Here is a 22,096-nt window from a genome sequence, read left to right as displayed (position 1 = left end):
ACTAAATGCTCAATTCTGGGCTAAACTCATGTCAACCATGGTAGCAGTATTCAAGGGTTAGAGAACTTGTATGAGTAACACTATGATTTATACCTCATTGTGTGTAGAGAAGTTAATAGGGTGGTGGGGCAACTGTCAGGGAACTGGTGCAGTGTCTTTTGTATCAGGATTTTAGCATTTGGGTGATGTGTTAAAACACTCTTACTTTAAATCACAGAGGTACAGCAGTTAGCTGGATAGTCCCTATAAAATAAAAAAGCCTGCCCAAACAAACAAATGCAAAATTAATATTGTTTGTATTCAGTCCCAAATTATTTGTTTTTTTTTAGTGAGTACAGGTTCATGCAAGATGGGCAATGATTAAATCTGGGATTTAGATTTTCTCAAATTTTGCAGTGTTTGAAATCCAGAACCAGATCTGAATTGCACAGTCCAAGCCTAATAAAACAAACACAGGTGAAGTCTAGGAAAGTTACAGGAATCAGTGGAAGTTTTATTATGTGCTCGAGAGGAGAAAGGATTTCACTCCAAGATGCACTTGGAATCAGAGGGCTTTATTATATTAAAGTTATGCAGAAATATAACTATGCATGACTGCTAATTTTTCCACAGTCAGAGAAATGGATGAAGCATGAAAAGTCCTATTAATTTTGTCATTAAAATCCAAAGAATATGTGTGTAGACTACAGTTGTTACACCGAACTTTTCTAGAAGAATGAACACCAGGATTATATCAAGCTAAATTTCAGAAAGCTAGAAGTATATTTGATGGCAGGAATGCCTCTAATCATGCATTTTCATTGCCAAAACGATTTTGGAGTTCTGCCATTTCAGAAGGGCCAGCAGGTAGTAGCACTCCATAAGGATGGAACAAATAGGACAAACTCAAAACCCATATAAATAAATTATAATAACACATTAGCAGTTATCTATCATTATTTCTGTTAGAAATTCACATAAAAATTATTACAGTGTACAACACAAAAAATATCCATGCAAAAATGTGAACAAAACAGTCTAGAAATCAAAACAAGCTGAGTCTGGCTTTTGGTGCAAATAACTTTGTCTGAAATCTTCTTTCTGTCTTGCAAATAACAAACTTATTTCTATCACTTGCAGGATTTGGATTCCTGTTGATACAGAGCTATAACAGCAAGCCATGTGTGACTCCAATAAGACATGATAATATTCTATCAGATCATCGGTTGGACCTTTACACTGGAAATACCTGGCTCTGTCACTATGTGAGAAGTGATGCCAAGGCATGAAAATAATGTGATTCTTTTAAAGAGAACAGTTGTTTAAAATACCCTATCCTGCTTTATAGGCCAACCATCCAAAAATAATTATAATACTTTGGAGCTATTGGAAGACAGATAAGCTGAAAGCATATTTATTTTTAACTGGCATAATATATAAAAAACATTACATGTATCAGTGACTTTGATAAATTCCAGTTTATTTTGAGTAATGCCTTTTGCAAATTGCTTTGTAAATGCTGGTCGATGTGATGTTTTGAAATCAGTTAGAGCTGGTGAGCCTGGCAGACATCTTCAAAATGTCTGAGGGTCCATTGAACAAAATTTCGTGACAAGACATCTTGTGCCAGAGCAGTTTTTGGGAACACAATGATTCATCCCATTTACCTAGCTCAGCGTAATATCTAACAACCCCCGTACCACCGTGCAGAACTGCAGCTGTTGTGAGCAGCGTGTGACAGAACCCTGACTGTGTCAGTGTGGAGCTTTGTCACTGCCCCATCCCGGCTCTAACCCATTAGACAATTCTGGTTTGCACAGGAAAAACAAGGTGTGAGAGACTGACATATTAAAGGTCAACGACTCAAACAATCGGCCATTTGCAAAAGCAAAGTGCGCATTCCCGAGGCAGGGCTGCACCTTTAAACCGAAGGGGAGGAGGAGAGTTTTTGGGTGGGTGGTAGAAAAATCTCTGATCTCCATAAGAACAGCCCAGGTGCAGAGGGGATGTGAACCCTCCACTGGAGGCTGACCACGACAAACTGACTTTTGTTTACCAACGAGTTGGTTTGTGAGCCAGAGAAAGGAAAAGGCAGATCCTTCGAAGTGGGACAATGCTTTTTAGCATGCCAGTGTCCTCCATCCTGATATGGCTTAGGCATAAAATTTCCTCCTGGGGGACGTATAGGGACATTCACTCCTAGGTCTGAAGGTGTTCGTCCCTTCTGATGGGGCATGACTCGCACAACTACGCTGCCATGAGAGGCAGCTGTCATGTCACTAAAATGTGTCTTAAGCCATCAAAAACTCTCTCAGCGCTGCCAGACTCATTTCTGGGCCCTCCCACCAGAGGACTGTGCATGATCCACAGTGTTGCATAACAGAGTGTTAAACTCCCCCTCCAGGTGAGATCCCTGGGTGTTCCCACCTGAACTTGATCTATTATTAACCCACGGAATTTTGTGTTCCACAGACTTTACCTGGCTCCCCAATGGATCAAGTCTGTGACCATCAATTCAACCATCAGACATGGAAATTGCAGCAATCAAGCCTTGCCGCTGGATCCATGCATGGTTATATCTTTCCTTTCTACTGTCTACTCTTATCCTTTCTTTCTCTTTCTGGCTTTTCCTTATATAATTTCTTAAGTGATATTCTTATACTTTAAATAGCTATATTTCTATAGCTAATACCCAAAAGTGCTGCAAAGCTCCTTTCCATTGCAACCAAATTCTTCTAAAATGAATCTGTCATATGTGTGTATACTTAAATATAAATATAAATATAAATAATACAAATATAAATACACTAGTCATTCTGTGTAGCTTCACTCTATTCTATCCCAAGGGATTAACAAGAATTGCAGTTACCCCACCACAGGGGCGGGTCATAACACAGGGAAGCACAGTTATCACCTGGGGAGACCCCACCTGAAAGCACTGCTAAATGTGCTGGGAGAATCAGATAGTGCAGAATTTTCTTTTCTTTCTACCATCAAAGAAACATTGGCTGCACGACATAGCTCTAAAAGCTCTCTGCTCTTTCACACTCATGGAAATTAATTCCTTTTTGGTTATGGGAAGTGGAGAAATAAGAATTCCTTTGTGTACTAAAAACACGGTGGGCTAAATCCAGCTTTCCTTGTACAGTAAGGCATGAAATAAATAAGACAATTCATATAAGCAACCTTAGAGGATCTGGCACTCAGTCTTCAATGCATGTAAAACCAAATTCGTATGTGAGTAATGTGGTTCAGCAAAATATGTTCTGTAATTACGCTATGCACATGTCTGCCTTTGACAAAGATGGGATGTATTCCCTGAAATTAGAGCATATGATAGAAATTTTACTCCATGAAAGGTGGTTCTTTTTCACCTCCATATAGTCTCACTGAAATGAATGAAGATTGCACATGAGCAAATTATAGAGTATTTTGACTACACCACCACAAGGAGGAATATTTTGTGATTGAGAAAGAAAGAGGATTAACTCTCACAGTCAAAACACAGTAATTTAAAACAGCTACAATTTTTAAAGTATGTTAAAATTTTGTGGTTTTGTCCACTTGACATTTCTTCTTGCTGATTTTCTAGACAAAAAAGCAGCTAAGGATATTTACAAGAACGATTACTCAACAACATTACCCAATTATAGATTTTTTGGCTGAGAGCTAATTCAGAATTTGTTTCCCAAGAATGCGAAGATACTCCTGCAAAAGGTCTTTGTGTCATACTTTGATCCATTCAGGTGTGTAAAGTCTTAGGATCAAGGACAGGATATATCTCTCACATTGACAAGTCTGAAATAGCAGTTGTGTACAATCTATTCTTCAGGTTTCAAGCTGACAGATATATCCTGTAGGGTATATCATACCAATCCTGAGTACTACAAGCAGCAATAGAGGAGCAAGTGTGAGCATCTAAAATTATGTTCTTATTCAGAAATGAATTACAGGCCTTTGTAATGTTGGCATCGATAATTTTTTTAACAGAAGAGGTCATATTCTGAAGAGTTAAATAACTGCAGTTGTTAAGGGAGTGACTTATTTAAAATTACTTAGGGTCTCAAGTGTAAATGAGTTGGAATTAGTCTTCCAGGTGGTTTGTGCAATGTGAGTTATTTATGTTACAGAGGTTTAGTACCATTTTAGTTTTTATGACAAAAACTGCTATATCAGATGCATTTAGGCCAGGATTTGCCAGCCTTGAAAAGTGGTAACAGAGTCGTGATAACAGAATTCAGTGAGTCGCAGGAGAAAGATAGAGAATGAGTAGGAAGTCTCTACTTATGGTTCATTGTAATACAGAAAATAGGAGGGTTTAACTAAAGATATCAGCAACTGAAAAAGGAAGTAAGTTTTAACAGAGTAGAATTAAACTCTGAAATTCATTGTTACAGGATAATTGTGAGCATCAAAGTAAAATTTGATTTAGAAAGGAATTAGAAAAATTCAAGGAGAAAATCCATTGAACACAATGATATAACATCAGACAAGAAATATTTTGTTAATGAAATGGTATTTGCACATAGTCTTTTAACTAATATAACAAATAACTAATAAACTAATATATTTAAAGAAAATATATTTTCTATTTGTGACTAGATTATAGTTGTTCCTAAAATTGTTTCATCAGATACTGATATTTTTGTATCATACATTTATTTAGATAACTATTTTTTAATATCTAATAGAAAATATTTCTTAAAATTGCCTTTTTGGGACAGCTTTTTTCCTTTCTTCTTTTTTTTTTTTTCATTTTTGCTAATGAATGTAAAGAGAAAAATAGTTCTGCACCCTGATTTTTATTCCCTGCTTTCCTAGTTCTGCTTTGGTTTAAATTTTTTAAGAGCGTCTTTTTGGCAATTTGTTTTTTGGTATTTTGTTTGTTTGTTTGTTTGGTTTTCCTAAAAAATTCCAACTGGGTAAGAGCTGCCACAACCAAGGAAACAGGGGTGGGTTGGCTCTTTTTTTAGAACTGATGTCAGGGGAAAACCCTAGAGGATCATTCCTAACTTCAGCTGGAAGAGAGGTGCCCAAATCATAACTCAATCGGTTGTTGACAGAAGAGAGGAGAGACAGACATTGTCAAAAAAGAATGCCCAGAGAAGATGATGAAAGCCTGTGGCTTGTCAGGGTCCTGATCTCAGCCTCTCAGCCTTTAAAGCTCTCACACTGAAGCTCTCATTAGTAAACAGATTGCTCAGATGAGACAGAGGAGGAACAGGCCAAGAATAGGGTTGTGGGAGCCAGAAACACCATGATTAACGATGTTCTGCCGACATGCAAAAGCAAACGCACTCTGTCCACGGCATCGAACTCAGCTACAGTCTAACAGTGATTCCTTAATTGTTCTCTTGGCATGTAGCACATGCAGGCTCTTCTTCTGAAAATCATTTCGTATTAAAATTCCTAGTAAACCTTTTATCCAGACCAGAGTGAACTAAGCAGTGAAGCTTGTGCTGGGGAAAGAAAGAAATAGCCTTGAACAAAATGGTTGGAGAAGTGTTGGAGGAGAAGGCTTTCTCTGTAGCTGTAGCCAACTGCACCACGTGAATAACTTGGGTAGAAAAGTGAAAGAAAAGTGAACTTAAGAGGCCATCTTCCTGCCAGGGAGAATCTGCCTCTGGCAAGAGCAATGCTATCTCCTGAGGCAAGTGTGAAGGGTAAGGCTGGAAGTGGCAGGGCAAGACCTGAGGTGCTCTCCCAATGCCCAGCCAGTAGAACTGCTCCTCTGATCCCGAACCACAACAACCCCACTGCACTGCTAGGCAGAAGGAAGGTCTCGCTTGTTGCCCCATGGTTGGTGGAAAGAATAAAAAAGGTTTAGCTTTATATTTGCACTTAGCTCAAAAAATAAACATTAAAAAAAAAAAAACACATTTTTGCCACTCTTTTCAGCAGTCACTTGCCACCAAGTCTGCTGACAGGTGGTGTTCATGGCAGAAAAGGAACTTCGCTATTTACTAGTCATGACCTCTGCTAACATGGCTATCTCACTGCAGTTTTATGGTATCTGGGTGGTTCCTTTTGGAAGAATAAACTGATAGCCTTATCACACAGCCTTCAAATTAGGCTTTTACCTTTGAGTTTTCAAATCAAACTTTTACCTTTCACTAGTCTACTTGTTGGAGACTGATTGTAAGCAAAAATTACAACCTACAAATCAGTATTTACAGAACAAAGTTAAATACCAACCAGTCCTGCTATAGCCATCAATTTTCCATCCAGCACTCCTTAATGAAAATAAAAAATCCAGTAGCTACATCTAACTTATCAAATGATATATGGGAGCTGCAGTCAGAGGTTCTATCTGGGTAACACTTGGTAGCATACAAAGCATTGAGCTGAGATGTATCATCAGAACATCTCATTTACCATACACACACACACACACACACACACACAGAGTAAAAAACATTTGTTAAAAAAGTAAGAGTAGAAATAGAAAGATATATTCTGAAGACTGTTGAAAGCCTAACAGGAAAGCAGATTTTATTCTTATCAGCTGGGAAAACAATTGCAAAATAATAATCTTGTTTTGTCTGGCTTGTATTTTGCTCTCTTTCTGTTCATTTTTAAGATGATACCAGTTCTGTGCAACTTTCTTCATTTGTTTCACACTCTACTTTTTCCCCCAGAAATTCTTTCACTGGCAGCTACCTTTATGTCACTTTTAATTTCAAAGTTGACATTTAAAATCTGTTCTGTGGCATTGATACAGTTAGTGGCATGTTGACTGTTGTTTCTTCTGGTTTCTTGTACTCTATCAGATAAATTTTACAGTCCAAACAGAAAATATGAAACTAAGTGGACCTTTGTACAGCAGACTGGAAGAAATACATTGCTAGCAATTTTACTGTGACAATACATATACTGTAATATTAAGGCTATATTTTAAACTGATATTTGTTTACCATGAGGACCAAAGGTAAATGTAAAAAAATCAGTGGATTTTAGCTGTATGTAATTTGAACATCTGGAAAATCTTTCTTAAACTGTGTACAATGCAATAGCGAAATAGAAAATACAGCCACTCAAATTAATAAGGGCCTATTTGAAAAGATAGGTTGTATTCCCTTGGCAAGTACTGCCATCAGCAAAAGCCAAAGCAGGATCCAGAGTACCTGAATGTGCAGTTCATTGTGCTGCAGTGTTCACAGCGCCAGGTGTCTATCCACATCCAGATCACAATAATAACCCTAAGTGTACGGAAAGCTCCAGCAACATTGATGAATTCCATTTTACCTTAAATTCGGTGGGCAAGGATATGCATTTAAGTTCACCAGTGGCTGCACACTGATACCAGTGAGAGAGGCCTGGGCCATGCAAACTGAAGGTGAACTCCAAACATGGCTGTAGGACTGTTTTACACCAATGGTGCTCTGCTGAGGTCACTGATGGTATACTGGTACCAGTGTCAGAAAGATGAGAATAACCTTTGCTTTAGAGAGGAAACTCAGATCATGAGTTTACAAGTTTAAAAAAGGGAGGAAAAAGAACTAGAGACCACAGTCTGGCCTTGCCATGCTGGGAATGGATTAAAATGTCACTTAAAGTATCACAATTCTGACACAAGATTTTTGTGGCAAAATACCCTTTTCATTTTTTTTTTAACCAACCCTCAAAGCATACTAAGACTGAAATAATTTGGCTACGCATATGCACATCACATAGATCTGTAAAATTTCCATCCTTTTTCAACTGTTATCTAATTCCTGTGTGTTAGGGTGAAAACAGATCTTCAAGTCATGTTTAAGTACTTGAGTGATTCCCAGTCAAAGCAGCAAATTGGTCTTTGGCTGGTAAACTTTCTGCTCTATAAGGTCAAAGTTAGAGGATAGAGAGGGCAGGAGTGATTTTCTACTATTTTTCATGATGAATGGGAAATAACCCCTAAGAATTTTTTTCTGGACCTTTTAAGTCTTAAGACTTAAATACAGGTGGAGAATGGCAAGGAATAAATGCCATGATAGCTGAAGCATAGACAGAAACATCAAAACAAGCACTGGCAATTTGGCAGCCATGCAGTGAATCCTGGGAGGAATGCCTGCAGTGAAATGAGGTTCTCGCCATACAAGTATAGCAGAAGTTAACTCAGGACAGTTGTCTATGGTGCGTGGTTAGTTGTGCACACAGCAAATTTGAGATTAAAAACAAACAAAACACAAGTTTGTGGTCATTGGGAGGGTGGGATTTCAGGCAATTTTCAGTACAAATCATACACTAATTGGAAGTAATCATTGACTTCTTGGTGTGAGCAAAATTTCTCGATGTTATCATATGAAGTCTGTTGGCATAGTCCTGGCACCTTATGAGACCAATGGAACTGACAGAACTCCAGCTCCTTCCTTATAAAAGCAGCAATAAGGCAGTTCTGGCAACCAATACCTCCCTGTCCTGCCAGGTTCTTCTGACACTTTCATTTTCATGATGCCCAGACAATTTTCTTGAGCTTTATGGAATATACAGGGTGGGAAGATATGCTGAAAATACAGTCTGTTGAATACAAACAAAACAATATCTGTATCAACATGAAGAAATTATTTGATTTATGTCATTGTTTTTTGTGTTTTGAAAATAATATCACTCTAAAGTATTGTTTCATGTTACAAGGATATGTATTTATTTGCAGGAAATCTCATCTACCTGTGCCATGAGGACTGTGTTCAAATACACCACTGATCATCCTTCTTCCTTAAAATGCTTTGAGTGATTCCTAGGTCACAGTTGGATTATTTAATTCATTTATGCATGAAACAACAGTGACTGATCACAACTAAATAGGTCTGATTGAACATACCAGGCAGTATCCAAGGACTATACAATGAGGAATTGCTTCTACATTATTTATATATGCTTTTTTTTTTTAATCTCAGCCCTGAACAGATGCAGGATGATGATTAGTTCTAAATGCTGATGATCGGCACCATCACTATATGCAAGCTGAAAATGTCAGGAGACGCTAAATTGCTAAATTTACATCACTGATATAATGTTTCCCTTGGGGGACATTCTTCTGCCATTTTCTGCCTGAGCCACAGTGTACTACTATGGCCAGGTGATAACAGAAGTTGTTGTGAGGTACAGAAGTTTACTTCAGGCATTTCAAAGCAGTGGAGTTCCTTTCTGCAAAGAACAGCTTGTATGTATCTTTACAGTCTGAATCATGCATGTGCACCCATCCTGTGATCATACAGAAGCATTCTCCAGACCATAGCATTGATACGAACACTTTATTGAATCTGTACATTTTCTTTGAGGAGTGTTTAAAAAATAATTTCTATCTATACTGCAAAACTTAGTGAAGGAATTCTAGTACATAATGATTACATAACAAGTTCCTTACTTGAAAGGACTATGCAGGTCTTGGATTTCTTCCACTCTGATTTTCAAGCAATCTTTGATAACTCATCTTGAAAATATGAATATATTATACCACACTTTTATTTTCAGCACAGTAGAGTACTGGTTTTTTTGAGTATCCACTGTAAGATCAACACAGTAGGTTGCAAGAATTCAGGAAATTTATATAATTTAGATGCATTCTTTAATATAGCTTCTGAACGTACCAAGCACTGGAGGTGCTTCTGCTGTATTCCTTACTCATAGATAGTAGTGGTTTATACGTGTGATATTTAATGACTATCTTGGCTGTGATTGCCATGAGAGGATAGGGATTAGTATCCCTTCAAGACTGGTAAGAATGGGGAAACCATGGGCTATCTGCTAGTCAGCCTAACCTCAGTTTCCAGAAACTTTAGGGAGCAAATACTCCTGGAAATGCATCCAGGAACATGAAGATCTAGCACACAACAACCCACAGTATCTTTCTAGAGAGTCAGTGAGATATAGGACTAGAGAAGCAGGCTTCTGGGTGGTGAAAAATGGAATTTTGTGATCAATGGTACAAAATTCAACTGGTGTTGAATTCGACTGATGTTCAGTTGCTGCGCCCCACTGGAGGTACCTGAGGTCAAAACCAGGATCAAAATGGTTAATGCCTGTGAATGACCTGGGCAGGGAGACAGGAAGTTTGCAGTTATCAGCACACTGGTGGCTGGAGGGTGAGGTGGGAGAAAGCACTCCATGCACTGGTGCGTAGGGCAGCCATTTGGATCCCAGAAATCCTGTAACTCTGCAATGCAGGTGCTGCGGACTGCTGGGGCTGTGGAGCACTGGCTGAGGAGAACTCTGTAAGACAGGACTTTTTGAGTCCTAGAGGCAGAACAATGGAACAGGCACGAACAGTGAGGATGGAAGAGCATCCCATACTTAGCAGTATTGATGCATCTTGGCCAGGCCAAGGGAAGGGCCCTCTGCTTGGCACTTGTGAGATCATGCCTGGATCTGTCTGGCTCTGGGTCTCACAGTAACAAGAGGAAAGAAAAAAACTGTGTGAGTTTCAAAAAGGTACACCAGGATGATTAAGATGAGATACAGAGACAAAGGACTTATCTTTCTTTGCCTTGATGAGAAGGCTACAGAAGGATCTAATTTCACTCTTCAGTTACAGAGCAGGCAGCTTCATGCTCTTTGGGAGGTGCACAGGGAGAGTCTGAGAGGTTATAAATGAGTTTCAGGAAAAATAAGCACATAGGAATGAAACTGTGTCTGCTATTTCTAAACCACTAGTGACACCTAGTTTCCAAGAAAAATACCAGTAGCTACATTAACACTGCAACTTGGAAAAATGCATTTGATTGCACTTGCAACATTATAGGGCTTGGTAATTCCAAAGCTCTGCATAGCATAACCCCAGACAAATAGACTTTGACAATAAAAATATGTGCATTAAATCAGTACTTCAATAAGGGACACAGAGCTTGCAGTTGTGGCCTCTTAGTGAAAGGAAGTGATGCTATAACATACCAGACATTTTGCCATATTTGTGTCTGTGCTGTCTGGCTACATCATTGGTTTTTCATTGAGGACTGATGCCCTGATTGTCCACACACTGTAAATATTGATGTGTACTCAGAAAAGCTCTGGGGTGGTACCTTTGGCTCCTCAGGTGGGAACCTTGAACTTGTGGAAGCAGCTTACTCACATATAAGTCCTAGGCTAACAGGCAGTAGAGATGCAATTGAGTCAGGTGTGGTGAGACCTGCCCTCCTTACAGTACTCTGAGGACACCGGAGTACTGGGAAGGCCATAAGCCTCCTTTCCCTCACACTGTGCCCAGTTCAAGTTAAAACAAAAGCAAAGCAAGTGGGCATTCTGAGTACTGGAGGGCTGCACAGGAAAATATCAGATTCTCCTTTCTGGGACAACAGCAAACATCTTGCAAACATGTTCATCTGATAATTATGTTTTTTGGGGACATAAAGTTGTAGGTATGAGACAGCTGGAAGAAGGGAAACATCAGACAATGACTGTGGGCCGCCGCATTTTCCCAGCATTGCTACAGTGCTCTCAGCTACAGCATCCTTATCCACCTTCCATACTTTCCTGTCCCCCTGCTCCCCATTTGCCAAGAGAAATAAGAATCTCATTTCCATAGAAATTAGGGGCTTTTACTCTAATTAGGCAGCAGTGCCAGATGTGACAGATTAGGAGAGTAACCTAGCAAAAAAGCACATGGTGGCCTTGGACCACTACCAAACAGTGACAGCGCGTCTGGTCACCACTTTATAAACCGCAGATGTCTCAAGAAACATGGATTTTCCATTGCATTTACAGCTGACTCCTGCACACAGCTGCTTATCCATCACCAGCACTGACTTGGTTTTGAGTCAGATATGGCAAGACAATGGCACAGAGACAAAGTACCATGTCATTAACAATGACTGGAAAAATTACTGTGCCTGGGTCATGTTACTGAAGGTGTTGCAAGAGCAAACTAAGAGCTCCTACTGCCTGCACAATCTTTCTTTCTTTCTTCATAAATTCACTTCATTTATTGTTCTTTCCTCAAAAACTGGGTTCAAAAATACAGTTTTAGGGTGAACAAATAACCTCCATTGGGAACAGCCACTAGAACTCTGGCAATGCTCAGGTGTCTTTTCAGTTTAAGGAAGAGAAAAGAGCAAGTAAGCATGAGAATATATGTGGCTTTTATACATGGATCGCCGTGCATTTGAGAAAACTATGTCTGCTTAAGTAATTGATGGTTTTGACAACATAACTGATGGCTAACATGTAGAAGATATGGCTGATGGCTGTGTAGTAACAATTTTCATGGCAGACCTTTCCATCCTACTCTGCCTGCTCACTGAGTAGTAGGAGTTTGAGAGTAAGCACATTCCAGAAGACTGTTCTCTGTACTGAAGGGTGACACTGACATTCAAGTTAACCTGTGGTTAGGCTCTGCATGATAGGACAGTAACATTGTGCATCTGCACAGCCTATTGCACTATGTGGATCCAACTGATGGAAGCCGATCAAGCTTGAACTTGAACTTGTGCAAGTACAAACCAAGCTGTCACAAATGTCACAAGTATGTCACAAATGTGAATAGTGTAGTGTACAGACATAATTTGGAGCATTACTCCACTGTCCTCCTGCTCAAAGCAGGTACCACCACATGATCAGACCACAGTGGTAAGAATTTTATCCAGTTTAGTCTTGAAAATACTCAAGGATGCAAAACCTTTCTAGGCAACCTGTTCCACTGCCTGACTGTCCCTGTAGTGAAAGAACTTTTTCCTCCTATCTAGCTGGAATTTCCATTTCAGTTTCTCACCATTGTTTGTCAGCCTTTCATCATGCATGTCCATGAATCACTCAATTTTCTCAGTTTATCTCCTTGTAGGTAAGCTGGAAATCTGCCATTAGGTTGCACCAAACCCTTTACTTCCCTAGATTAAAATGAACCCAGTTCCTATGGTCTCCCCATCTGGTTTCTGTGTTCCAACCATCTGACCATCTTGGTGGCCTTCAGTTGAACTTACTCAAGCTTATAAATATTTTTCCAATACTAGGGAAGGCCAAAACTGAATGCACTATTCCAGATGTGATTGAATGAGTGTGGAGTAAAGGTGAAAAAGCACACCCTCTGGCTGTGCTTGTGGTAGTACAGCTCAGTATGTTGGTAGCAACCACCTCCACTACCAAGAGCTGAGTACATAGTAACAAAAACACAGTGTCTGCTTCCTACAGCTAAATGGCTTCTGGAACATCGGGTCCTCTACTGGATCACAAAGGTTAATCAGCCCACCTTCTATGATTTAAAGTAAAATTTAGCATTTTTTGTAATTTCAAGTTGGTTCTTCATACAGTATGTCAATATATTGCAGTGCTTTGCTTTTCCTTAAAAGATAACATTATTTACTGTCAAGAATGTGTTTTTAACTTTTATGCTGTGACTAAGAGCTAAATGAACTCTAGGGCATATATTAAAGATCCATTAATATATTGTTCAGATGTTTAAAATTACTCAGTCTAATGTTTTGTGCCTTTCTGTACACCTGAGTTAATACATACCCTGGAGTACTTTCCTGCTTGGTTACAGCACTCTCTACTACAAAAAACTGGGACTTGATTGCATCCATATATTAATCACAGTGGATGTTTACATAGTATGACTTCACTTAATTGCAAAATGATGAAGAAGCCGGATGTACATAACTGTCTGGCTGAATGCCTGACTTAGGGAAAAAGGAAGGCTTTCCACAAACATTTTTACATTTCCACAGAGGGCTAAAGAAAGCACAGAAATGCCGGACATATTTTTTCAGATTGTTCAATCTATCTTTCCCCACAATATATGGGCATGCTTTGCTGGATCATATATACATATCTCAGAGAGTGTTTTTTGTTAATCTCCTAAATAGCAAATAATTTCTGTCTTTAATGAATTACATTAAAAGGTGAAGTGCTTAGTGGCAGAAACTCATGTAAAAGCATGATTAATCACCCTGGGGTTTTTGGCTCCAGTAGGCAGCTCCTTTAAGCTACTTCAGAGGGTTTCCTCCCATTTAAGCTTTCTTTTGTTCTCCTTCTGCAGGACTTCTCAATGTTCATTTTTGCGCAGTTCTGGGGTTTTTTGTGGGGTTTTTTTCGGTTTTTTTTTTTTTTTTTTTTTTTTTTTTTTTAATAAATGGGTATATTTATTTATAATTTCTGTCAGGGATATGTCCTCTTGTTAGTCAGGTAAAAAATGGGGCTTAGTGCTTCTGAATAAATTACCCATGTGAATTACCATCACTCAGTGAAGAAACACTTTACAGCTATACTTCAGAGTCTTGTTTCTGCATATCTCAATTTTTCATGTTCTTATCGGGGTAAGGAAGTGTGAACATTTATGCAGAACTGGGCTGTGAGATGCATAAACATATTGTGAAAGATGGAAAAATATTTTTAAGCATGAAACTTCAGAAATGGTTACATTTGGTGGACCAGACGCTTGGAAGATTAAAAAAGAACTGCTCTGCCAGTGTTGTGTTTTTGAGATCCAGGTAGTGATTGGTGTGCTGACTAATACAAATTCTCTGACAGGAAACATGACTAGAGAAATCTCATTTTTCCTTTAATATTATTGCATCTCCCGGGTGAGACTATTTGAGAAAGAAATATAAAACAAAGTTTAAAATGAGAAAAGGACAGACTCATACAGAGAACGATCTGACTTGTTCTGGTGCAAGAGCTGGTTTTAACTCAAATCCCACATAACTGATGAGCAATGTTTAGGAAACCAGTATATACATAGCTTTATACATACATTGTTTTACTGCTCTATGTAGAGGTGTAAAATAAGGGTTCCAAAAAAACTCCAGTGAAGCATAGAATAATACTAAGGATAAGAAAAACCTGCAACTTGCATAGAAAGTAAGAGTGCTGTACAGAGGCTTGGTGACTGTAATTACATCTTTGAACTACTTAGAGTGTCCCAGTACCATGTTCTACAAAAACATCAAATGAGTAATTTATTCATAGTTATTGTCTTACACTTGCATGTGGCTTCTTTCTCTCAGAATGGGAGAACACAGCAGACTACCCAGACAGAAGGGAAGCAGTACAGAACTTTGTTCTTAGGAATTCAGGGGGAAGATGCTATTGCGGTCTGAACACAGGAATGGGCGGAAGAAAACTCGACATCTGTTGACAGCTCCGCCCCTGTGGGTGTGGGTGAAATTTTAAAGGCAGGTGAATAATGTATGACTTGTTTCTGAATGAAAGCTGAGGTTTTCCAAGCTCTGCAACAAATGAACCTTCCATTGTGCATACTTCCTGTCTGAGAGTCACTTTGCTTTGAGGAAGTCTCGTGGCAAATTTCTGTTCACTGACTGGATAAAGCATAGCTTTTAAATTAGATTACTGATGTAAACACATATTATTACACATTTAAAATGTGTTACAAAAATGTATGGGAAAGGTGAAATCTCCATTTTGCAGTGTAGTTTATTATACAGTATATAGCACAGAAGATAAATCTCTCAGAATTCAAATATATTAAAAAAAAATCTCAGAAGATTTGTTCTTTTTAATTTTTTTTTCTATAAAATGTTCTGATAATCTGGGAAGATGCAGAGGAAGGAGTAATAAACATTTTTACAAACATTACTAAAATTCTCTACCAATTTCTTTCTTTTATTCTTTTTTTTAATTGGATTTACCATGTAAATTTTACTGTTTGATGCTGCATACTTTGTAGTCTTAGGTGTGAAAGAAATAGCTTTTTTTCCATAGCTGCTCAAAAGTTTCTCCTGCTAACATCAGAATATATGACTCCAAGAAATGCTCTTTGGGTGTTGGTTACAAGATTACCATTCATATTTCATTTTTCTAATGGGTGCATCTATGTTTGCAATCTCTGTCTTAATTTTACTTCACTGGTCAGTTCCATTTAATGCCAGAGTGTCCTCTGCTGTACATAGCAAAAATAGCAGTATGTTACAGATTCATTCATTCATGGTGATCAAAAGGCAGTGAATAAGAAACTCTGTAGGAATCTGTGCAACTTATTTAACTTTCTCTGTCAAAAGAATTTTTGCAAAATCCTTTCTAGTTCCCCCCAAATCACTCATTCTATGGATGATTTTGTAAATACAATTCACATTAAAACCTCCAAACACTCCCAACTCACCCTCACCAAAGTTTTATGTTTAAAGGGAAGATTTCACTGAGAACAAATATTAGGAAAATTGCCCAAAACAATCCACTGGGACACCTTCTCTGAATGACAGATATGAAATAGAGATATACCTTTATGAAATTTTAAAAAATAAAAGCTGTAATGAGTGGCCAATACCCCACAGGGCTGTGCAGCCCTTCAGAGGGACCTCAACAGGGTGGAGAGATGGGCAGAGAGGAACTGTCTGAAATTCAACAAAGGCAAATGCAGCGTCCTGCACCTGGAGAGGAGTAACCCACTGCAGCAGGATAGGCTGGGGGCTGAGCTGCTGGAAAATAGCTCTGTGGAGAAGGACCTGGGGGCCCCAGCAGACAACAAGCTGACCATGAGCCAGCAGTGCTCTTGTAGCCAAGAGGCCAATGGTGTCCTAGGGTGCATTAGGAAGAGCATTACCAGCAGGTTGAGGGAGGTGATCCTGCCCCTCTACTCAGTCCTGGTGAGACCACATCTGGAGTGCTGTGTACAGTCTGGGCTCCTTAGGACAAGAGAGACATGGATCTCCTGGAGCAGGTCCAGTAGAGGACAACAAAGGTGATTAAGGGACTGGAACATCCCTCTTATGAGGAAAGGCAGAGAGAACTTGGCAGAGAGAACAGCCTCAAGAAGAGACAACTGAGAGGGTACCTCATCAATATCAGTAAGTATCCAAAGGGAGGGTGCCAAAAAGGTGGATTCAGACTCTGCTCAATGGTGCTGAGCAAAGGGATAAGAGCAAACTGGCAGAAACTGATGCCCAGAAAGTTACACCTAGTTCTGAGAAAGAACTTCTTTACTGTGCAGGTGACTGAGCACAGGAACAGAGTGCCTAGAGAGGGTGTGGGGTCTGCCTCACTAGAGATACTCAAGAACTGTCCAGAGACACAATCCTCTGTCATGTTTCAGGGATAACCCTGCTTGAGCAGGGAGGTTAGACCAGATGATCCACTGTGGTCCCTTCAACCTGACCCACTCTGTAATTCTTTAAAATTCTCAACAAATATTTTTGTTCATAAATAGTGTTCTGCTCTTTGATGAGGACAAACTGGATGTGTAAAAGGTTATTGGAATGCTCCCTTATAAGGATGGACAGTTAGCCATTCTCAGGATATCCTAAGAGTAAGGACATATAAAATATATGCATATTTTTCTAATTAATACACATGCAATTTTATAGAAAAATGAAAAGTACTGACAGCTACAGTCATAATTATTAGCCACAGAAACAGGATTCAGGATATACCTGTAGGAGTTAAGGCGGATAGCTCTCTGAAATTGTCAGCGACTTGGTAATGTTTAAAGTAAGAAATGATATCAAGTGTTTTTCAGTTGGACAGCAGGGAAGGCTAGAAATGCTCACATCATGTTAAGTAGCACAGAGCACCTTCCCTGTTTGGAGAATCCTTGAAAAATGACTGAAGATGACACAATAGAAAATCTAGAAAAGAATATAAAGGTGTTGTAGTTTGACACAGAAGTGAATTTTTTTTTAGGAAGTTAGGTTAAACTAATTAGTAGTTAGGTTTAGATATTGGTACTTGGAGTGACCACTGACGGCATGGACACACCTCTGAGAACACAGGGGGTTAAAAGCAAGAACTCCCAGAAGAACTGTCTCTTTAGTTCAGGTCGTTGGAGAGTGCAGACTCTCCCCTGCCCAGCCACGGGCTGGGTGGGAGAGGGGAAGCCATGCGGCCTGGTCAAGGTAGGCCAGGGGTGAAGGGTCTGGAACCGGCCCAGCTCCTGCGGACAAAGGGTGGAGAGAAACGGAGATGCCTTTGTTCCCCTCCACCAGAGGGAAAACGATAGAGAGCCTGATGGCACCTGGAATTTGCCGTCAGAAGAGAAAGAGAAGGGGGGCGGGGGTGCCCAGCCTTGGGAGTTAAGTTCTGGGCAGAGATTTCAGCCGTCCAAGGAGTCTGAACTTTTAACCCTTTACTGGGAAATGAAGGCTTTGTAAAATATTACTCCTCCTCGATTTGAAGTAGAAGAGAAACAGTCCAGGACCTGAGATGTTAGAAAAATAAATTTTTAGATAGGGAGGAGATGATAGAGTAGCTTTTGGCTAAAATTTTCTTGTTAGCCATAGACTGAACCAAATTCTCCTGCAACAGAGACTGCATTTTTAAGGAGATGCAATAGTGAACCAAGAGACCTGCTTCAACAACTACCAGCACAGGGATGGAGAGAACAGAAAAAAGCTGAGGAGGGTGTGGTTATTCCCTCTGTCTTCAGAAAGAAGAGGGTGTGGTGATGCCCTCTGTCTTCAAAAAGATGATCTCTGTTCTTGAGACCCTCAGCCCCAGGGGAGGAAGAAAATGGTGGGGGGGACTGTGGTCCCAAGATGAGATGCTGAACTGTTGTCTCTTTTAGTCCATGGCAAAGCATCCTTAAAGGAACCCTATGAGCAGTCTGTCCATGCACGGTGGTGAGAGCACTGTGACATGGAAAGGAGAGTGTCACACTAACAGATTTTCTCCAGGCAGTGCCATGTGTGACATAGAAACACAGGCAGTAACAACTGTGTTTCCTCGGGGGTCTGTAGTGCAAGAGAAACTCCTCTCTCTTTGAGGAACTGAGTATTAATTATCTAAACAGTAGCAACTTAATCAAGAATCCCTAGTAGTGTCTCACTGTAGTTTGTTAAAAATTGAGGAGCGGAGGAGGAATGTTTTAGAAGGTTTTCATCCTAGATTTAGTGTGTGTGTCTTTTATAGTAGTAGTAGTTTAATAAAGTTTTTTCCCTTTATTATTAAACTTAAGCTTACTCTGCTCTGTTCCTAATCACATCTCACAACACTTATTTAAAAAAGTGTATTTTCATGAAAGTGTTGGCATTGCACCAGTGTCAAACCATAACAAAAGGTAAGCAGACAATAATTTTTATTCACTATTTCCAAATTAGCAGAAGTACCAAGAATGCAATAAAGCTATAAGGCAACAAGTTTGAAACAACAAAGATGAAGCATTTTTTCACATATTCTTGTCAGTGAACTGTGGAATTGTCACATGATACGGTTAATGCCAGAAAAAAAAAAAAAAAAACAGGCACTTTTCTGGCATATGTATCTACCCACAAATGTGAAATAACATACACCCAGTGTCACAGTCAGTGCCTGGGGAGGAATAACCCCCAGTACAGGCACTGGAGAGGAGCTCTGCTGGGAAGGATCTGGGAGTCTTGGTGAGACAGGATGACCATAAGCCAGCACCGGGAGGCCACTGGGATCCTGTGGTGCATTGGGAAGAGCATTGCCAGCAGGCAGAGGGAGGTGGTCCTGCCCCGCTACTCAGCCCTAGTGAGGCCACATCTGGAGTGCTGTGTCCAGTTCTGGGCTCCTCAGCACAAGGAAGATGAGAAGTTGGAGAGGGTCCAGTGGAAGCCACAAAGATGATTTGGGGTCTGGAGCATCTCTCTAATGAGGTGAGACTGAGGGAGCTGGGGATATTTAGTCTGGACAAGAGAAAACTAAGAGGTGATCTCATCAATACAGACAAATATCTCAAAAGCAGGTACCAAGAGGATGGTCTCAAACTCTTTTCAGTGGCACCTAGTGACAGGACAAGGAACAATGACCACAAACTAAAACACAAGAAGTTCCACCCCAACTGAGGACGAACTGCTTTATGGTGACGGTGGCACAGCACTGGAACAGGCTGCCCAGGGAGGTCATATAGTCTCCCTTTCTGGAGCCATTCCAAAGCCACCTGGTCACTTTCCTGTCTAACTTGCTCCAGGTGACCCTGCCTTGGCAGGGGGTTGGACTGGATGATCTCCAGAGGTCCTTTCCAACCGTAACGATTCTGTTGTTCTTAACCTGCTGGGTGAAAGAAACCGTTAGGCTTGGGTTGCCTTCTGAGGGCAAATTTGCATTTTTGTGTTATTTTCCAGGGCAGGACGGCGATGGACGCACGCCACGCCTGAGGCCCTCCCTCCCGGGGAGACCCCATTGCCGAGCGCCCCGCCCCAGCGCGCCGCTCGCGCCCGGCGGAAGTGAGGGCAGGCGGGGAAGGGGGCGGGGCCGCGCGGCTCCCCACGGGCCTCGGCCGCCGCCATTTTGTTGGCGCCGGGCGCTGCCGCCGGGACAAGAAGGGCTGGGAGTCGCTCGTCGGCTCCTCCCTCGTCGGGGCCGAGAGGCGGGGACTGAGCGCGGCCCGGCCGGGACGGGACGGAGCGGCGGGGCCCAACGCGGTGCAGCGATGTCGGCATTCTCGGAGGCGGCGCTGGAGCGGAAGCTGTCGGAGCTGAGCAACTCGCAGCAGAGCGTGCAAACCCTGAGCCTGTGGCTCATCCACCACCGCAAGCACTCGGCGCTCATCGTCAGCGTGTGGGAGCGGGAGCTGCGCAAAGGTGAGCCCGGGGTCGGGCAGGGCCCGCCGGAGGCGCCCCGGGGCGGCGGCGGGTCCGGGCAGCGGCGGAGGCGGCCGCCCCCGGGGCGGAGTGCGGCTGCCCGAGGCAGGGAGGGAGGCAGGGAGGGTGGCGGCGGAGCTGCGCGGCCTGCGGAGCCGGGGAGGCAGGCGGGAGAGAGGGAGGATAGGCCTGAGCGCCCGGGGAGAGCGGAACTGTTTGGGCCAGCGTTAAACGGCGGGTCTCCGTTTCTCGATGACCGTGGGCTGGCAGGTGCTTCTTCTCCCTCATTTTTTCTTCCACTCCCCTCGCTCCTGTCTTTGCCTTCTCCCCATAATGAGATGTGTCTGAGAAGGCTGCCCCTTGTGTTTTATCTCCCCATTTTAAGGAGAAAGGAAAGTGGGAAACCGGAAGGAATCCGGCGAGCCAGGGGTTTAGGGCTTTTTGTTGTTAATATTACAGCTCTTTCAAGACGGAGCCTTTTTAGGTATTATTTTTCATCGTCTGTAGTGATGGTTAGCTGTAATACTATTTGAATTCCATGTCTACTCAGTTTTTTTTTTCCCAGAAACTGTTCTTGAAGGGCAGATGAGGATGGGAATACACTGAGGGAAGAGCAGTGAGTGTAATGTGTTCAAAGTGATTTTTACTTCCTAGTTTTGCCAGATGGTTAATACCAATATTAATATAATAAAAACATGAGTTTCTTTAGCAATGATGAGCATGGAGACTTAAATGCTAATGTGGCTTTCCGTTTAACAGGAAAGAACTTGCAGTTATAGGCAGTAGTTCAGGGAGTGAAAGGGAGAAATGGTATATGATGCTTTACTTGACCTGGTTGGATAATAGCTTCTTCTTAAGTTGATTCATTTAAGAAAAAGAAATCTTGCTGCAACTCTGCTTCGATCTACAAGATGATGCTGTTTTCCAGTAGCATCCTTTGGAGCCTCACTAATATGTGGATCTTTAGTGGGAAAAATAGAAGTCTCAATCTTTCAGACTGAGCAGAAAAACAATACTAAGCCATTACAGGACTTAGGAGAGAGGAAGGAACCACTGAGTTTTGTGTAATATGCCTACTGTGATTTTGTTTAAATTTTTTTTCTGGGATTTGTTATCTTTCAAACTTTGAGGTATGAGTTGAATTCTTTTTTGTACTGACTGAAGAAAGACTGACTTGGTGGCAATATTCCATCTTGGGACAGAAACACATTTTCATTATGTTAGTTGCAGGCTTTCTTTCTTTTGATCTCCCACCTGTATCTGAAACATTTCACATTTCAGGGTCTTCTCATCAAACAACACTAATGTTAGGGGTTTTGAATGGTACCCGGAAGGTATCTTAAACTAATGAAACAGACACAGAGTTTTGGTTGCTGGTCTTAATTATCATGCACAATAGTTCATAGTAATCTGTGATGTTATTGGGCAGTCCTTAACTTTAATTTTCCTCTTGTGGTGATTGAGTAACTGGAGAAATGAAATCTTTGAAACCTGGGCTACGTGTCTGAAAGTGGCGTTAAGAGGCAAGATAACAACCTTCTTTTGAGCTTTTAGTGAGAATAGCTGCCATAATTGGGTTTGTTCTGTTTGTTGAAGTTGTTGTTCTGCTTTTGCTGCTTCAGAGTAAGATTTTGCTGTGACCTTTCTTCGGATGCAAGCCTTCAAGGGTCTGTGGAAAGCACATGAAACTCTACCTGTGCTGGGAGTAGCTTAGTTAC

General features: G+C 41.0%; 1 protein-coding gene across 3 annotated transcripts in view; it reads left to right on the top strand.

The window, feature by feature from the left end:
* The first annotated feature begins 20,051 nt into the window (after positions 1-20,051).
* Positions 20,052-22,096, top strand: part of RPRD1A (regulation of nuclear pre-mRNA domain containing 1A) — a 43,298-nt gene continuing 41,253 nt past the window's right edge. For all 3 annotated transcript variants that reach the window (XM_068195699.1, XM_068195705.1, XM_068195715.1), the window contains exon 1: positions 20,052-20,378. In XM_068195699.1, the coding sequence (XP_068051800.1) occupies positions 20,228-20,378 (151 nt within the window). In that variant the 5' untranslated portion in view covers positions 20,052-20,227. The remainder of the gene's footprint in view (positions 20,379-22,096) is intronic.

This window comes from Anomalospiza imberbis, chromosome 1 (assembly GCF_031753505.1).
Source record: "Anomalospiza imberbis isolate Cuckoo-Finch-1a 21T00152 chromosome 1, ASM3175350v1, whole genome shotgun sequence".
Lineage (NCBI taxonomy): Eukaryota > Metazoa > Chordata > Aves > Passeriformes > Viduidae > Anomalospiza > Anomalospiza imberbis.
Note: the sequence above shows the minus strand (reverse complement) of the source record. Positions and strands in the feature narration are given on the sequence as shown.